This window comes from Rousettus aegyptiacus, unplaced genomic scaffold, assembly GCF_014176215.1.
Source record: "Rousettus aegyptiacus isolate mRouAeg1 unplaced genomic scaffold, mRouAeg1.p scaffold_m13_p_8, whole genome shotgun sequence".
NCBI lineage: Eukaryota > Metazoa > Chordata > Mammalia > Chiroptera > Pteropodidae > Rousettus > Rousettus aegyptiacus.
Genome location: NW_023416311.1, coordinates 3909810 through 3928043, shown reverse-complemented (window position 1 = coordinate 3928043; position 18234 = coordinate 3909810). Strand labels below are relative to the sequence as shown.

Sequence of the window (18234 nt, the reverse complement as noted above, 5' to 3'; positions counted from 1 at the left end):
TTAATATCTACAAAGGGAGAGAAATAAGCCTTCACAATGGCAAGATCCAGTGGTCATCAACTCAACCAGGTGGTCCAACTCTTCATCTTGGAGACGGACAGCCTGAAGCTACGTGCCCGCTGGTGTGGTGCAACAGTAAGTATGAACTCACTTTGAGGCACTGGTGACCAAAATGTCTAAACTAAATCTAATCGGGAAGAAACAATCAGACAACCAGGGAAGTAAGCATTTTACAAAATAAGAGAGACAAAAAGGTGCGGAGAATTGTTCTCATTGTGAGATTAAAAATATAAAAGACATCTTAGGGGTAACTGCGGAAATCTGAATCTGTATTGTATTATGTAATAAAATTAATTCTCTTAGGTACAATTACATTCTTGTTATACAGAATAGCCTATTCTTAGGAGATGCATGTTGAAGTACTATAAACTGTCATGATGTGTGTAATTCATTTTCCAACAGTTCAATAAACAGGCACACGTGTATGTGTGTATGAGCAGAAATGAAACAACTGTAGCAAAATGTTCATAACTGAGAAATCTAGGTAAAGTCTGTTTTCATGTGGATTCAAAAATTTCCAAAATAAACATCTGGAGAAATGTTTATAATATAAAAACTGTATGCAGAATACGCCCGATCTGGCTGACATTCGTTTATACACAATTATTTTATATCACCTGACACACTATCAAACCTAAAAGGCCTAGAATAAGTTGCAGTCAGCTTTTTTCCGCCCTGGAAAAAAAGCTCTCCTTATGGAGTTCCTATTTTCAAACCTCAAATGACTCCAGTATTAAGCAAATCCAAAGGAAAGATTCTAAAAAGCAAAATAAACCTATCCTAAATTTACCATTAATGTGTACCATTTACTCAAATTCAGAAGGAGGAATTTTCTTTCCATCGTATTTACTGTCAGTTGATACCCTTATTCTAAGTTTCCTTCTTCGAGCCCCACTCCGAGATGTGTGTTAAGGGCCATTTTCTTTCCCAGCACACCGTCGCTCCCTTCCCCCTATTCTTACCTGCATGACAGATGAAAAGGCTTTCTTTTCTCCTACAGTCTCTAGTGCTTTGTAGGTGGCACATAAGTAGAGGAGTTTAACTTCATCTTTTGCAGATGAGCTAAATTTGCTAAAAATCCATTTGAAGATCTTCTCAGCCTCATAGCTCAGAGAAGCACAAAGAAGGCCAAGACAGCAAGCTCCCTCCTGTCTCAGCTCCTGAAGCAATTTGCTACTGCTCAATGCAAACAAAACAAAACACAAAGCGCTTAAGTTTTCAAAGATGACAGGAATGACACATCTTACAAAAAAAAATATCTTAAATGATTTTTTAAATTTTCTATTCAAACTACCCAAAAGCTTGAGATTTTATTCACTTTAAATATTGTCTATTCTCTCTCCTGCAGTGCCCAACAGTACCTTTGTTGGACATCAGACTTCCTTTAATATAATCAATTACTTAATAAACAGAAAGTGAATACCAAAAAAATACTAAAATTCAGACTTCGAATTCAAACTCAAGTGCCATTAAATGATTCATAGGAAAGGGCAGCAACAAATGATTAGATAAAACACTCTAAGTCCATACTATGTAATAATAATGTTCACTATGTAAGGACTGTAACTGTAACAGTTAAATGCAACTGCTGATTTAAGTATAATAGGTAACTACATAAAATAAAGCCGTCAAAACGCAGTAAGGCTCTTGACCTGCTGAGATGACTTTCTGGGTACTTTCCAACATTACAATTCTTTAGAAATCACCACATGAAATGACTGCACGAGGAAGAGATCCCGAGCAGCCATGCGAACTAGATGGCCTGAATCAATGGATGCCCAAAGAAGGGCAATCCCTTTCACCTCCACTCCCTAAGCAGTTTCAATATTCTCCAGCTTACAAATGGCAATCCTATTCATTCATGCCCACATAAAGACTTTATGTCACGCTTCGAGACAATGTGCAATTAATTATTCGGTCATGTTGACAAATTTTTAAAAAATGGTATTCCTTTTCAAGGATTCCATTTGTATTCAATGGTGATTAACATATAAATATTTTAACAGATAAAGATGACAAGAGAACCCAGTGAAACGTTAAAGAGATGTTCATAAATAAAACCAATGGGTTTATCATGTTTAATAATTTCTAAAAATTTACCTGAAGTTTTTCTAATTTAGACATTATTAGTTACTTACCTTTCATTAAGCACATCATGTACAGCAGCCAAGATATTATCCAATTGTTTAACTAGTACCTTAAAAAAAACACATTTGTAAAAACTTTAAATTCCTATACTTTAAAGAATAACATTGTGAACTTTTTTCCTTGCGTTCCCCTCCGAATTATAACTGGACAATACCTTACTTTCCTTATTATTCCCAATCCCCAATTAGCATATATCATTGCTTTAAATGGATAAATTTATTTCATAACCTTTCACATGAGGAAAGAAATTCATCCACACAAAACAGAGAGCTATGATCATCAATAAAAAAATAACCTCGAAAGGCTTAATTTACTCTGAAATGCATAAAAACAAGATGGATTAATGGAGTAAGAGATGCGTATGTGCTAAAGCAATACAGTAAAATGTTAATTTTACTATATCGAGATGACGAGCATATGGTGTTCACTGTAAAATTCTTTCAATCAGCTCTCTATCTAAAAATTTTCACGGTAAAATTTGAGGGTTGGGGGAGAAGCTCTGAACCAATGTTATTTGACTCACCACACCATTCTCATGAACTTTCTCCTGCTCCATATCAAGTTCTCAACTTGACATTAGGAAAATCACTTGGGGTGGAGAGAAATTTGTAATTGCTCCTGCACTTTGTTCTTTAAAGGGTTTTCCCATTTAGCTCTAGACATCAGACCAAACTTCCCCATGAACAAAATCTGTACCCCTATCCCAATTTCACATTATGAAAAACAGATATTCTGTCCTGGGACCCAGAAAAAAACAATTCTGAGAACAAGACAATAAATGCGTTAAAAACACTTTACTGCAGAAGGCACAAATGTGGATCCGACAATGAGAGATAAATTACACATCAGGAGTAGTAACTTCTAGATCATCACAGTCCAGGCCAAATTAACCTGGGATGAGGAATCACTGTTATTTTTCCTCAGAGGCAAACCTTTTCCCTTCTTAAAGCACTCCGGAGAACATTATCTTGCTTAGTACGGAAACACAAAAATCATCGACATTTCCAAACATACTATGCTCACCAGTTTATTTTCTGGTTGCTGAATAAATTCCTTCAACTGCTTCACGGTGGCCAGTCTCCGGTCTCTGTCGTCTTCCCGGGTGATCCTCCGAAGAAGATTCGACAGTCGAGACTCATCAGAATAAGACATCGATCGCTCTGTGAACAGAAACATTTTGTTACCCATTGGGTATAAATAACCACAGAAACCTTATAGCCCAAATATTTTAAAGTATAGCAAAAAGCATAGTCCATCGGACAATAAAAATAAAAGCTCGATGAATGCAAGTCCCGTCCCACTTCTGCTCATCGCTATCAACACCAAGCCCCAGCGGACTGCTGGGCGCATTACAGAAAAGATAAACCTAAGGAAACATCTCATTCCAGAGGACCAGTTGAGAGCGAAAAAAGGATTAGAAATCATTTTCTTCAGATCTGTTCCAAACTGCTTTCAATATCCAAGTAAAGAGCATGTGTACAGGCCAAAGACTTCTTTCTACAGGTTAAGGATAAAGCCACAATCAGGTAGAAACAGGCTCCATGCTTTTATTTGCACCTACATACCCCACTGGAGGGAAGTCTCTTGTTCATGTCCCATCATTTCCCTAAAGCAAAGTTTTGGTGAACTCAACTCATGACTCATCATCGTATGCCATATACAAGACATGCTGCCGCTCAGAAAGGGGCAACTCAGAACCCTCCTTCCTTTCGTTTTTTAATGACAAGAACAAGCAGAAATGCTCAAATAATGCTTGACACTAAATAAAGATGCATTTAAGTACTAAATTTTACTTTTTACATTTTTGACTGTTATTTATCATAATTAACCAAGGTATGTTAAAAACAAACCACATCAAAGGATCTGATAGTTTCCTTTATCTGTAAGGTGTGAAAGGAAAATCATTAAAAGAAACAACATGTGAGAGAGGAACAGGAGTTTAAAATCCCTAGCCCACAGTATTTCAGTAAGGATGGATAATGAATACGTCATTAGGACACCAGACAGGAAACTGCTCTGCCACTGGCAAAATGCATAATCCTGAGCCTGTGAGGAAGAGGAATTGGACTAAATTAGCTTTAGTCACTTTCTAGCCTCTACCATAGTAAGAAACAGTATACCCTTCAACTCAGCATTCCAATTCTGAAAAATTGTTCAAAATGAATCCTCTGAATTTTCAGGGCACTTTACCTACACAGCGAGGCTTGTGTTATATGGTGGAAGGTGGCACCGGTGTACGTAACCTCAGAAAGGAACCACTCCATAAACACCCACACCCCCCAAAGGCCCAAGAGTTCAAGGACTTGCTGTAGCAAGAGCCCACTGTACACTGTACATTCAATACCGACAATAATCAAGAAAAACCCTTAAGTCTTATCCAGTCTTCTAATCTTATTTTAAAAGAACTCTCTTCTAAAAAGTATTAAAATCTTTCTCATAGGAGTTAACTCTTAAGAAACAGTTCACAGGAAAAGGAATGCAAAAAAGCATCACCTGCACATCGTTTTCAACTCTAAGTAAGCAACCAGCTCACACACACTCAAGGTATTAGCAACGAGGCTCCAGGAGAAGACCCAGGTCTCTGTAGGGTGTGTGTGTTTGGCACCCAGTCTTTCCAGCCTTACCCTGTGATTTCCTCATGTCTTTGATGGCTAACGCACGACTGCCATGCTGAACACTGGTGAACTCAGGGCTGGTCACATTGTTAACCCTCAGCTCTTGCCCCATCGACTTCCGACCATAAGTATTTTCCCCAGATCCTCCATTGACACTGTAGCCACCTAAAAACAGCAACATTTACATTACGTTATTTTAATAAGGCTCTTTCATTCAACGACAGTTCAAGATCTTATCACCCAATCCACAGCTCAACCAGTCTTTGCTTCTCCTACCCTTTCCCTCTGCTGTCTGCTTTGAAATTATTTTGATTTCATCTTAATATCTATAATGGAAGAAGAGGAACAAAGACTAAATTTACGTCAGATTTGCAGTTTAAGAACTTTTTTGTAGTCTAGAGATGATAACTGAGATTTAGTTTCAGTGATAACACTGTATATGTTTTTTGGCAAGGAAATTGATTTACGTATTATTTATATGAAAAGGACATTTAAAATTTAAAAAATTAAGGGGGCAAACTTTCTATGAAGTTTCAAAAATAGAATTGTATTTAACAAATATATTAAATAAATTACTAAACAGCATATTAAGTAGCATTGTATTTAATATATAATAAATATGTATTAAACGAATATAGAAATATGAATTACTGTGTGTGTGTGTGTGTTTAATCACATAGCTCTAAGTGCAGGGTTTCTTTCCTCTGCACCATGGTGTATTGCCTATTATAAACTGCTGGTTTCTTTGACATTTTATATACATTTATATTTTAAACATATTAGGAGAGGTGGGGAAGGGAGAGAAAGGGAAGGGAGGGACATTTAAAAAACAAACAAAAACCCAGCCTCTACTAATAAGAAAACACATATACCCTTTTCGTCATTCTGTATGTCAGCGTGGACTCTGGTATCATCGTGCCTTTGCCGAGACACCACAGCTGAATTTGAAGGTTGCAGTCCATAAGAGGAAGACCCACCCCTATCTCTGGATGAAGAATATTTTAAATTATCTGGGTCGGCTGATGCACTATCAGTTCTGTAAAGAGAGAAGAGTATAAGATGAGAACGTTAAATGAACATTTTCATAGTCTAAATCACAAATCTTTCCTGTACACAAGCCTCTCTCTTCTCTCCTTTTGCATTTTTTATAGCAATATTAGAAACAAGTGCTCCAGTGTCTAATAAGTCTCAGCCGGGAAGGGGCTGTCACTGGATGCCGGCCCTTCCACTACTCTTGTAAAGACCAGGAGTAGGGTGCCCAATTTAGCCCTCTGTGCTGAGACTAGACTGGTTTTTGGCCTGAGAGTTTCATATCCTCAGAACTCCCTCAGTCCTCGGCGAACTGGAACAGCTGGCCACCCTGGTCCAGGATTCTCTTCACATGAGTTGATAAAAAGAGTAATTGTTGCTAAACTCTCCTCCCAGGAGAGAGTTAATCAGTAGAAAAATTAGTCTTCCCAGTCATAAAACTAAAAAACACTGGCGACATCAGGCAGGGGCGACATGCTACCAACTTATTTTTAAAGTACTGCCTCATGGCAATGTGGCATTCTCTCTCGCTTGAATTCGTAATTTGGTTATTTGGTGGGAAAATAAATTCTAGAATGGTATCTGAAAGCAAGCTCAGTGGGATATAAGAACACATTTGCTGCAAAGTATGGTTACTTTAGTGAACTGCAGTACTGAAAACTTCCTGAGGACTCCTTAACTATAAAGAATACCTACTAAAATTCTAAAAGTGCGGAAAAGATATTAGGAATCCAATAAAGCAGAATTTGAAGGTTGCAGTCATAATCTATTTAAAATCCAAGCATTGTCCAGAATAACCCCTGATACTTGAATATTAATAAGCAAGAGGTGAGGTCCCAGGGTTAAAGGAAGCGTCCTTATCTAAGATCGGCTCTCTGCCTCAACGTCCTCATCAGTGAAATGGGGAGCTGAGCTTCATAATCTCTCACGAGCCTTAATCTTCCAACCATCACTCATAAAGCACCAAGAAATAAGACAACACTATATACTCTATGGCAGCATTAAAAAAAAAAAAAAAAAAAAGTTCCTCTCCTGTTATTTCTTCTGAGAGGAACCACCTTTGGGGTAGGGGGGATCACTCTGATGAGAGCAGAAACTGATCTATTCCTCACCCTCCGTGACCCTCCCCCGTGTATAAAAATGACTGCAGTGTTTGGAAATATATTTCATTTAGAGTTTATCATCCCTTTGTTGCCCTCACCCATAAAAATGCTAAACATGAAACTCTGCATAGGCTCAAACACCCTGATCTGTATCTACGGCTGCAACCGCTGCTAACACAGAATCCAGACAATAGGTCCAAATGAACTTGAACACCTAAGTGGCACAAGTCTAAATTATTCCTACAGGCTCTCAATTTGAAACTTGATAAAATTCCGTAACCCTGGCATACTGAATGAAACAGCTAAGGCTACATCATGGAGTATCTTCTCCAACCATTCTGAGTTCACTAGTTGACAGACGAAGCCCAGTACTTCCAAAACATGGAAAAAGAAAATCTATGGAATTTCAAAAAAAAAAAATATGAGGATATTTTCTAAGTATACTAAATCTATATGCATTTAAATACCTTTAACCCTAAATAGAGCACGAAAACGTTTTAAAACAAATGTAAAGACATTCCCCATAGATCTAAAAGTAGCACATTAAATGTTCACCTATAATAATCCATAACATACCATTAATTTCTGAAAGAGAACCAAAACACAAAAGAGCATATGGGCTTTTCTGACAGATTTTCAATTTGTCTGTATGTCTAGCATCTAACACAAGCTGGAAGAATAAGCTGTTAGGAAATGAATAAATAAAATCTGAAACATCAAGATAACTGAGGTCCACCAATATTTAATTGTCTGAATGTCTTGTTTTCATTATCACATATACTTGTCTTGCTGTTTGTATCATTTTCTGGTGGCAAAGCAATGAACACAGACAGCAGAGAATACAGGTTTAAAAAAAGATCTGGGCTCACATCCCAGCTCCAGCACTGAAAAGGTATTTGTGACTTTGCACAATGTACTTCATCTCTGAGCCTCGGTTGTATCTTGCATAAAATGGGAATAATACCTATCTAACATGTACAGTTGTTGTGAGGCTTAAATAAGATAATGAATTCTTGGGAAATCCTTAGCTTACAGAGTACACTGAAAGATTACGACCATGATACTAAATAAACTCAAGGTTTCCCGTCTAACAAATAATGTATAAGCAGCTCATGAGCCTCTGAAGACAATCATAAAATAAGCTTTTATGCTTAATGTATGGCAGCTGATTTTAAGTTCTTCAATGAAGAAATTAAGCAACCTGCTGCTACCAACAAATCGATCTCCAACTTGGAAGTATTTGATTTCAAACTAAACTGAAAAAAAAAAAAAAAAGGAGCAACTGCCCAATTTGTTAGAAATACAGGATTTAAAATCCCAGGAGCTATGACTACCGAAATTTTTTTCTTCAGAATTTAGGTTTTCAGAAATATAACCGAAAAATTCACTAGGACAGAACCACTGTCTCAGAACTATCTAAAAACTCTAACTGCAAAGGTTTTATTTTTTTAAGACAAACAGATTAAAACATTTCTAATTAGAATTCAAGTTATATATGTTCTGAACCCAAAAGCACAAAATGGCTCAGCATTTACACGAAATCTCTATTTCATAGTATCTAGCCTGCTTCAGGTCTCAAAAAAAAAAAAAAAAAAGCCAATATCAGGTTGTTAGCACCAATAAGACCATCCCAGTCCAATAAACAGAAAACCGTTAAAGAGCATAAATGAACACTTGAAATAAGGCAATCAAGGCACAAAATAGAAAAGGCAGGTTTGAACTCAGAGAGACAGGCATAAATGTTAAGGCAGTTATAAGGGCTGAAAAAGCTATCATCTGCCAGCATAAGTGTCTCAACTTAGTGATAAAAGAAAATGTATCTGTTAAGCCTAAGATTCCTAGCAAGGATCCAAAAATACCTCCACAGCCCCTTTAATACTCTAAAAATATTACGGAGAGAGAGAGGAAAAAAAAGAAATGCATAAATTTCCCCAAAGTGATTAAACTGAAGTTAAAGCCTGATGTACATGCCACATGAGAGGTAAGTTTCTAAAGCTCATACCTCAAAAATCGCATACTGTATAATATGGAGCCTTTGTGATGTTTTGCATCAAGTCAATCTGTAAGACAGTAGTTACAATATTAGTGAAGGCAGTGGGTTAAAACATTTGTTGTTCAAACATGAAGCAAATACCATTCATGGGTTAGGTGCTTTTAGTCGAACTACGGCCCTCTAGATTGGCCCTCTAGATTTCGTATGTTGAAGCAAAAATGGGATGGAAAGCCACTCTGTGCCTTAGAGGATAGAGAGGCTTAAAGGTGGCAACCAAAATCTTTTGAGTACATAAAAGAATTTAAATGTTCACTATAACATACAAATCACATGCAAATAGTTACCGCTCCTTTTAGTTACCTATCCTCAGTACACAAGACATGTAAGAAATCTGAGAGGTCGTCCATTTTTGAGTGACCCAAATCCTCAGACCTCACATCAACAATCCACCATGTGTTAAGGGACAGTATCTCCTGGCTAAATGTGGTCTTGTGGTCCAGTTCTTGTAAGCCTTATAAAGAACAACAAAAAAAGCAAAAGAAAAAGAGCCACTCTGGAAGTATGAAGTCAGGGAATTCCACAAAGCACCCCGAAATGACTTGATGCAAACACCACGCCTAGTGGTGCCACGGGAGTAAGCATCTTGTTGCTTCAAGTTCTTTTTAACTAGGCTTATTTATTAAGGGATTGTGCTCTCATGGTGAGATCAAATTTGTAATGGATATCAACCAGGAAATGAGATTTGCACTAAAGCCAATGAGGTGGGAAAGTACTTATTCTCTGATGCAGTAGTGCTCAAAGATAGTGTCACTGTCACAAAGCAGCTGCAGGGTATGTTGTGAGTTTTTCATACTAAACGTACCACTTGAAAATGACTTCTCTTTGTCAGAAATTGCAAGGTGATTGCTGTGATGTCTCTTACTCACCTGTCTTCAGACATGCTTTCAGGAGAGATAAGAGAAAAGGTGACACTGTGCGTAATCTTGGGCCTTGAGTGTGTGTTACTGTCACATTAGAAACACTGCTCTAAAACATGAGCCCAGGGTAAAAATTCATTTGGGAGGCTCAGGGACTTCATTTATATGAAAACTCTTCTCACAGGAGAAAACAGTAAGTACAAATTTAATAAAACAGAATTGAACCATCATGCCAAAATTAAAAATGAATTTACATCCATTTTGCAGTACTAAAACATTCACAGTTCATGTAATTTTTTAATGAAACTTCCTTAGCTACTTAAGTATTATATAAAATAGCAAATCTTAATTATCTATTTATGGGTTCTCTTTTACCAATTTTTAACCATTACTTCAAACTCTCAACTAAACAGCCACTGTAGATGCAAAATATGAAAATATACCTATTGTACAACTGTACAGATTTTACCTTGCCCAAAGAGAGGTCTGGCCTTTACCCGTAGCTTCTGGAAGGGAATCTCTAAACTCCTGGAACGCCAGGCCTAGTAAGTGTTCTTTTTCACCAGGGGCTTTGGGCAACACCAGAAAGTATAACAATGTGATTTACGGCAGCGGATTTGAGTCACGGAGGTCACCTCGATCTCCGGAAGCGCTGGAGACTAAGTTCATGGAGCCCCAATAAAAACTCTGCACATCAAGGCTGGTGAGCATCCATGGTTGGAAAGACTCCACGCGTACTGTCACATGTCCAGACCAGGAAACAGCACTGTTCACGACCCACGGAGGACAGGAGCGCCACATTTAGAACTTCCCTGGACTCCGCCCCACACACCTTTACCCTTGGCTGATTTTAATCGATATCCTTTGACTGCAATGAGCTGAAACCATGAGTGTTAACGGCTTTCGATGAGCTCTGCAAGTCTTTCTGGTGAATTATCCAACCTAAGAATAGTCATGGGGTCCTCCAAATTTGCACCTGGTGTCAGAAGCAAAGGTGGTCCTATGGGTCACGCCCCCTCTAATTTTGCACCTATATTTAAAATCACTGAACGTACTCTCTATCCCAAAATTTAAAAGATTATAAAATTTTTAATAACATCTTTAGCAAACATACTAAGAACTGATTTTCAGTACAGTGACTCTTCAATGTCGTCGATAGATTTCTGCAACTTTAAGCGAAATAACATATAATAAAATCAACTTTACCTAATTGATATTAAACAAGAGTTAAGGGCCTATGGCATCTCATCAGCATTATAACAAAACGACATTATTAGAGGACTTGCTGTCATTTACACCCCTTCCAAGGACTCTCAAACATTCTCTACTGACAGACCTCTAATCGAGTTAACCAGAAGGGACAAAGCAGGTCACTCCGGGAGGGAGGGTACCACATCGGATTTTAACCTCTGCGCCGTGTGCACAACTGTTTCAGTGAAAAGCTTGGTGACACAGCCTCCTCGGTGCTGCTCATGCTTCCCCGGCCAGGCGCCTCGCCTTTCCGAAACAGCTTTCGAACTTTCTGCACCTCGCTCCTTTCCTCAGCACTACCGGTGGGCGACTACAGATCCCTGCTGCATGGGAAATACAAGCCATCCTACAGCACTTTCAGTAAGAGCTTGTCATTTTAATCTCCTGGCAAGTCTGGGAGGAAACTTACCCACGCCGTTTATATACATTTATTACCCAATTAATCTTTAACATTATCCTATCGGTTACCATCTTACCCATGAGGTAACTCAGTTGCATAACTGACCCAAAGTTGCACAGGTGACAAAAGGCAGGGCAAGAACTCAAATTCAGCTCTGACTTTAGAGTTCAACGTTCCACCATTACCGGCCAACTTCTTTCCAATAAACCTACAAATTCACCTCCATCTGCAGAGCCTTTTTCTCCCCATCACCCTCACCTGACGGCACACGTGAACCTCGTACCTACAGTAACCTGACCCTCCGGATCTGCACATCCTCCTGTCTGCGGGTGCGCCCTGGATCTCCCACTTTCCTACCGCTCATCACGTCGTCGATGCGCGCACTCTCGAGTCTTTCTTTTAAAAAAAATTTCAAAGCTTAACTCCCTTTTCCCTTCTAACTGTCTAGACTCTTCACAGCCAAACCTCTTGAGGAAAATGTATCCTCTCTGCCTTCACTCACTTTTCAACTCGCTGTAACCTGGGTTCCACCATGAGCACGCCACTGAAACTGCTCCTGCCAACTAGGAACTTCCTAACCTCCTTGTCTCTAAAATCCCAGAGACCGTTTTCAGTTCTCCTGGCTCAATATCCCCTGACGACTTGCTTTTGACAACTGCCTCCTCACACTTTCTCACTACTACTCCGGGTTTTCTGAGTAATTTCAATGCCAGCGACTCTTCTTCCCAGTCCAAGTACTTCCTTCTTCACTTTCTTCTTTAACTAGCTCAGATTTATTTCATGGCCAATAACACTCCTGGCAATCCCATTAAACTCCCTTACTATTTTCCTCGCACCAATCTGGCAAAACCCAACTCTAGATAAACCCAATGATCGATAATCCATCATCCATCGGTAAGCTCCGCATTCTCAGGGCCTGTTCATCTCCCTTTCTCTACATGTGTTATCCAGACCTTCCCCATTCTCTTCAGATTCCAAACTAGTCTCCTAAACCCCCTACGCACACACACATTCTCCTCATCCCCCCCAAACTCACACATGCTCTCTGTTCATACACGCACAAAAAAGTACCATAACACATCTGCACCCAATTCTAGGCCTTGATTAGAATTCCACCTACTTCCATCTCTTAACTCTTTCTCCAGCGGCATCTTGCCTTTCACCAAAGCGAATTCTCTCCTTAAACATGTAAAATTTTCTAACGTCTCCCCTTTAAAAATGCAAAAACCATTTTTTAAAAACCCATAAAAACAAAGAGAAAAGCATCGGCCCCACATGCCCTCCCACCAACAACCTGCCTTCGCTCTTCACAGTCAAACTCAGAGGTGCCTCTCCTCTCCACTCCATTTCTTCGCCTCTACTAGCTCCTCGATCCACACTGATCCACCTTCTGTCCCATTACGTTTGGCAAAATCAACTATGACCTCCAGGTTGCTAAATCCAGGATACAGTTCAGGCTTCATCTTACTCACCCTCTCGGCAGCTTTCACGGGCTGCCAATGAGGGTTGAGCAGGTTGTGGCCCGCACAAAGGTGCCTTGCAAAAGAATGAGGTGGGCTGAATGAAAACCACTTTTAAAAAGTCTTACGGTCACCCTCTGTGGTAAGATCCTGAGAGTTTAAAGTAACTGATTCTTCCCTTCCTTTAGCTCGTGGGATGTTGTACTCTGCATCTCTCCCCACCTCTCTGGTTCTATTTTCTCAGGAGCCTTTGAAGGCTTGCTCAGGCTCTTATATCAAATAACTCAATCCTGGAGCTTCTCGAAGTCTTAGGCCCTCTGTTCATCTCCTTTGTACTCTCTCCCTCGATCCATGCTGCTGGCAGTATTCACCACCTGTTGGCCGCTGGCTCTCAAATGTAGGGCTCCATCACAGATGTCTATTCTGAGGTCCAGCCCTATACACTCAACTGTTTAAAAAATGATCTCAGTGTTCTGATGCCTCAAACACAACAGCTGGCCCCTTTCCTCCCAGAATCTCCATTTTAATAAATGATACCATTATCAGCTAGTTTCTAATAAATGGCACTGTTTGATCAGTCAGACATATGTTTCCCGCCTCCAATTCTCATCTCTATTCCATCTCTTCTCCACATTGCAACAAAAGTAATTCTTATAAAGAACAAATCTGATGTCCTCCCACTGCCCTCATCATCCTATGCACCTCGCTTCCCCTTTCAGTCGAGTCTCTACCAACCACCCCTTTTCTGCTCCATGCCTCATCATCCTGACCTTTCCCCCTGAATCACCTTGCTCAGCCCCTATCTGCCTGGAACAGCCTTATCCTTGTCCCTTGCCAGCCCTAGCGGATTTCTCTTTAACCTTCGACCTTCAGCTTTCCTATATAAAGTTTCTGGTTTCCCTGGAACTTGCCAGGAGTCCCTGCTATATGTGTGTGCTACCAGAGAATCTAATGGTTCCCTTAGCTTGTGTACCATTTGAAAAGCTTATTTAACTGTGTTCTGCCAGAGGACTGTAAATACCTAGGAGGGGCCTGACAGTTTTGCTTATCACTGTATCCCCGCTGTCTAGATGGCATATAGATCACGTGCTGACTAAATGATTGCCCATCCTCATAGGTGTGGCCTTTCTCTTGATGTGGTCCCCTAACCTAACCCAACTCTAACTTTTCTTCCAGATTCAACCCGCAACCCACACTTCCTCTCCAAAATGTTTACTAAAATCAACAGTATTCTCTTGATCGTTTACTACAAGAGTACTTTCGATTAAGATTTAACAACTCCAAAAGATGAACTAAAACGGTTCCAACCCTGTAAGAATTTACAATTTAGAAAAAAAAAAAAGAACTGTAAGGCAGTATAAATTCCAATTAGAGGTATAAAATGCTATGATTTTTAGAAAAAAAAGCTCGTTATTCAACTCCTCCTTCAAACTCTTATAGCACTCAAAAAGTGTGTACAACACTAGTTAGTACTTTACTAGTTATATACTAGCTTTATTTGCTCACTTGTTTGAGATGCTAGTACTGAAGGCAGGTGTACTAACTTACACCATACATCCTTCGCAGGGAAGAGGGCAGACAGTGGTTACTGCACGCATTGGGGAAGGCAACAGATTAGAAGATGACTATTATCCTTAAGTAAAAATTTTGTCTAAATTAAGATTTCCATAACTAAAATTTGATCTATGCATATGATCTTGAGAATAATTTTTCTAAACACAAAAGAAAAGCCAGAAATAGAAATGGCTGGCTTCAGCAATACATTTAAATTTGGAATTTATCTACTTAATATGCATTTTCAAAACCTTATTTTTGAGCATTAAAGGACACTATCAAGAGAGTGAAAAGACAACCCACAAAATCAGAGAAAATGTGTACAAATCATGTATCTCATCAGAGGCTAGTGTCCAAAATATATAAAGAACTCCTGTAATTCAACAAAGACAAACAATCCAATCTAAAAATGGGAGAAAGCTTTGGCTAGAAACCCCTCACCAAAGATATGTCCAATAAGCACATGGGAAGTTGCTCAACATCATAAGTGAGAGGGAAATGCCAGTCAAATGCACGAGAAACCACACCCATGAGGATAGCCACAATTTTCTTTAAAAACAGAAAATAACTAGTATTGTGACGATGTGGAACTCATACATTATGCGTGGGAATTTAAGAAAACAGTAGAACTACCACATGACGCAGCAAATCCACTGCTAGGTATATGCCCAAAAGAACTAAAAATAGGTATCCAAACAAAAGTTTGAAAGCAAACGTCACAACATTGTTCAAAATAGCCAAAAGGCAGAAACCCAAATGTCCATCAAAGGATGGATGAGCAAAATGTGGTGCATCTATATAATGAAATACTATTCAACCATGAAAAGGAATGGAGTACTGATCCCTGCTACAGTAAGGATGAACCCTGAAAAGGTCATGCTAAATGCGAGGCCAGACACAAAAGGCTTCATGTCGCATGATTCCATGTGCATGAAACATCCACAACAAGCAAATTTACAGAGAAAGGAGACTTGTGGTTCAAAGGGGCAGGCTGGGAGGGGAGGAGAATGCGGAGTGACTGCGTAATGGGCACAAGGTTCCCATCTGAAGTGATGAAAAGTTCTGGAACTAGACAGTGGTGATGGCTGCACAACATCGTGAATGTACTTAATAACGCTAAGTTGTAAAATAGTAAATTTTATGTTCATTTAGCCACAATTAAAAAAAACTTTATATTTTTGAAAAGACAAAATTATGGGGGGGGGGGGGGAGGCCAGTGGTTACCAAGGGCTGGGAGTAGAAGCTACCAAGTGGCACAAGGAAATTATTTGGGATGATGGAACTAGTCTGTAGCTTGATTGTGGTGGTCATAGTTACAAAACTATACACATTTGCCAAAACTCTAAGAACTACACAGCATGTAAATTATATCTCGATGAACCTGGCTTTAAAGGAAACATATTTCTTTACAATAAAGGTATAAAAGATAATAGACTGTTGATTTATTTCTTAACAATTCAGTATTTCACGTCTTGTATGGCCTGCCATATTTGGCCATTCTAAATGGAAAGGCAAAAATATAGCAGTGGCTTAAAGTCACCGTGCTTTCCGATGAAACCAAAGACTGTTAGTGTCTGAATTAATTTATCAGGCACCAGAAGGGCTGGAACTTACAGGTCTGAAAGGATTAAGGTAGCCAAGGTACAGAAAGACACAAAACAATGCACTTATATGCCAGGAAAACACAACTGTTAACTATAATAATAATAAAGGGTCTAAATTTCTAGCAAAATGGAAGTTTTACTCTCTATCAATGCCTCAGAAATATCTAATAGTCCTTTAGCACTCAATGTTTTTAAAAAAGACATGCATTTTAAGTTCTATTTTATTGCCTGCCCATTTCGATAGCTTTCGAAATTGCAGCTGAATTCTTATTAACCACTGAGACAAAGCAAAAAATTTAGTCAACACACTAAGGCTTGTAAAATCAGAAAATTAATGGCTGAGACAGAGACATGAAATCAATGGCTAATTCATTTCAAGTATTTAAGATACTGTACCTCATCTGGCATAAATTAAAATCTTACTAGTATTAAGAATATTAGTTTTAAAATCTTGTATGCTTTTAATCTCCAATACAAATGCAAATCCAGTGTTTAGTATTCAACAACAATAATGGTGTTTATACTAAATAATCATTCACCTAAAGGCTCCTGAATCTAAGGCACCGTGTTAACCTGACTCACTTTCTCCTGGCTTTTATTTTTAACCCACGCTAGCTGACAGCCTTAAAAAGAAACCCTGCTCCAGTTCCCACCTGCATCACTTATCTTCCCCTTTGGTGAGCGAGTCCTGGAAGTGCTTTAGAAACATCCCATTCAGCCTGGGAAATGGCCAAGATTGAAAGGAAATCTCTTACTCCATGACCTGCCCAGCAGAGGAAGAACCAAAAAGATTGAAAGTCTACAAAGAAACACGCCACACCCCGTGCACTTCAGTGAAAAACCACACACAGCAAGTCAGGACAGAGATCAGGAATCACTGAGAGCTAAACACTCTCGGAACCCTAAGAGACAGAGTTCTGAAACCAGACTGGGACTCTACCATCAAGGAAAAGGCAGACTGTTTCGATATTATAAGAAATGTGCACGCCCACCTTTAAAACGTCTTGAAAACAGGCAAATATTGACTATAGAGCTATTCTGATAGAGTTCCTCCGGCTGACATCCCGGAGGGACTGAGGCTTGCGCGCTTCTCTAACCATTACATAGCTTAAATCTTCCCTTTCAAGATAATCTTAAATAATTTTTAAAAGAACTGTTCTTTAAAAATAAATGTTATGTAATGGATAACATCATTACCACTTTTTTTTTATAAGTGAGATTGGTCAAGAAAATTGGGTTGCCAAAAATCACATGTAAGAAAAAACAATTATGCAATTTTGATATAAATTCTTTTAAAAAAATTAATACCAAGTTAGGCACTATACTGCCACAATGGTATGGTACACCCTACAAATTTTGGACAGAGTAAAGTTTTGGGGCATCAAAAGAGCAATATTTCACCATGCATCCCTAAATACGTAACACATGTTAAATAATGGCAAATATGGAAAAAGACGCTTAACTGAATTGCATATTCCACATTTGTGACTCTCAACAAAGACATTACTAGAAATATCTTTAGGGAATTCTCAAATTATACACATTGTCTACGGCCATGCCACCCTGAACAAGCCTGATCCCGTCTCATCTCAGAAGCTAAGCAGGGTCAGGCCTGGTTAGTACTTGGATGGGAGACCACCTAGGAAGACTAGGTGCTGTAGGTGTAAAAAATAAAAAAATAAGGGATTGTAAGCTGACAAGGTCCTTGCAATCTGTAAGGTCAACCAAGGGTTGCCTCGCCTAAAAAAATAAAAAATTATACATAATACCCCCACCCTAACCTTAAAAAATAAATACACCTTAGAAAGAAATCTAAAACACTCTGGTTCTATTTCTAACTTTACTAACATATTTATACTAAGAGAGACAGTGGATTTTGAAATGGAGTGATTCCTTTCAACATAACTCCCGATAACTCCTCTAGGACCTATCTCCTTGTATCCTGAGGTAGGGAACACCAAACTGGTAAAGAAACATACTTTCTGCAATCAGAGATAAAATATGTATGTTAAACTCTCCTACTTAAGCTCTGGGGCCTCATTTAGGAGCCATCTTGAAATAGTAATTTCCTACTATCTAAACATAAAGAAATAAAAAGCT

General features: G+C 38.9%; 1 protein-coding gene and 1 pseudogene across 2 annotated transcripts in view; one reads left to right on the top strand and one right to left on the bottom strand.

Annotated features, from left to right (window-relative positions):
• The window catches only part of SMG1 (SMG1 nonsense mediated mRNA decay associated PI3K related kinase), an 86612-nt gene that overhangs the window by 58099 nt on the left and 10279 nt on the right, over window positions 1-18234 (bottom strand). Inside the window, exons 2-7 of one of the 2 annotated variants that reach the window (XM_036225869.1) lie at window positions 8958-9015; window positions 5696-5859; window positions 4833-4988; window positions 3232-3368; window positions 2199-2257; window positions 1023-1236 (exon numbers count right to left, since the gene is read on the bottom strand). In XM_036225869.1, coding sequence (XP_036081762.1) covers window positions 1023-1236; window positions 2199-2257; window positions 3232-3368; window positions 4833-4988; window positions 5696-5859; window positions 8958-8971 — 744 coding nt within the window. In that variant the 5' untranslated portion in view covers window positions 8972-9015. The remainder of the gene's footprint in view (window positions 1-1022; window positions 1237-2198; window positions 2258-3231; window positions 3369-4832; window positions 4989-5695; window positions 5860-8957; window positions 9016-18234) is intronic. The other variant, XM_016156919.2, reaches the window with a different exon arrangement.
• On the top strand, window positions 17680-17798 carry LOC118607257 (annotated as a pseudogene).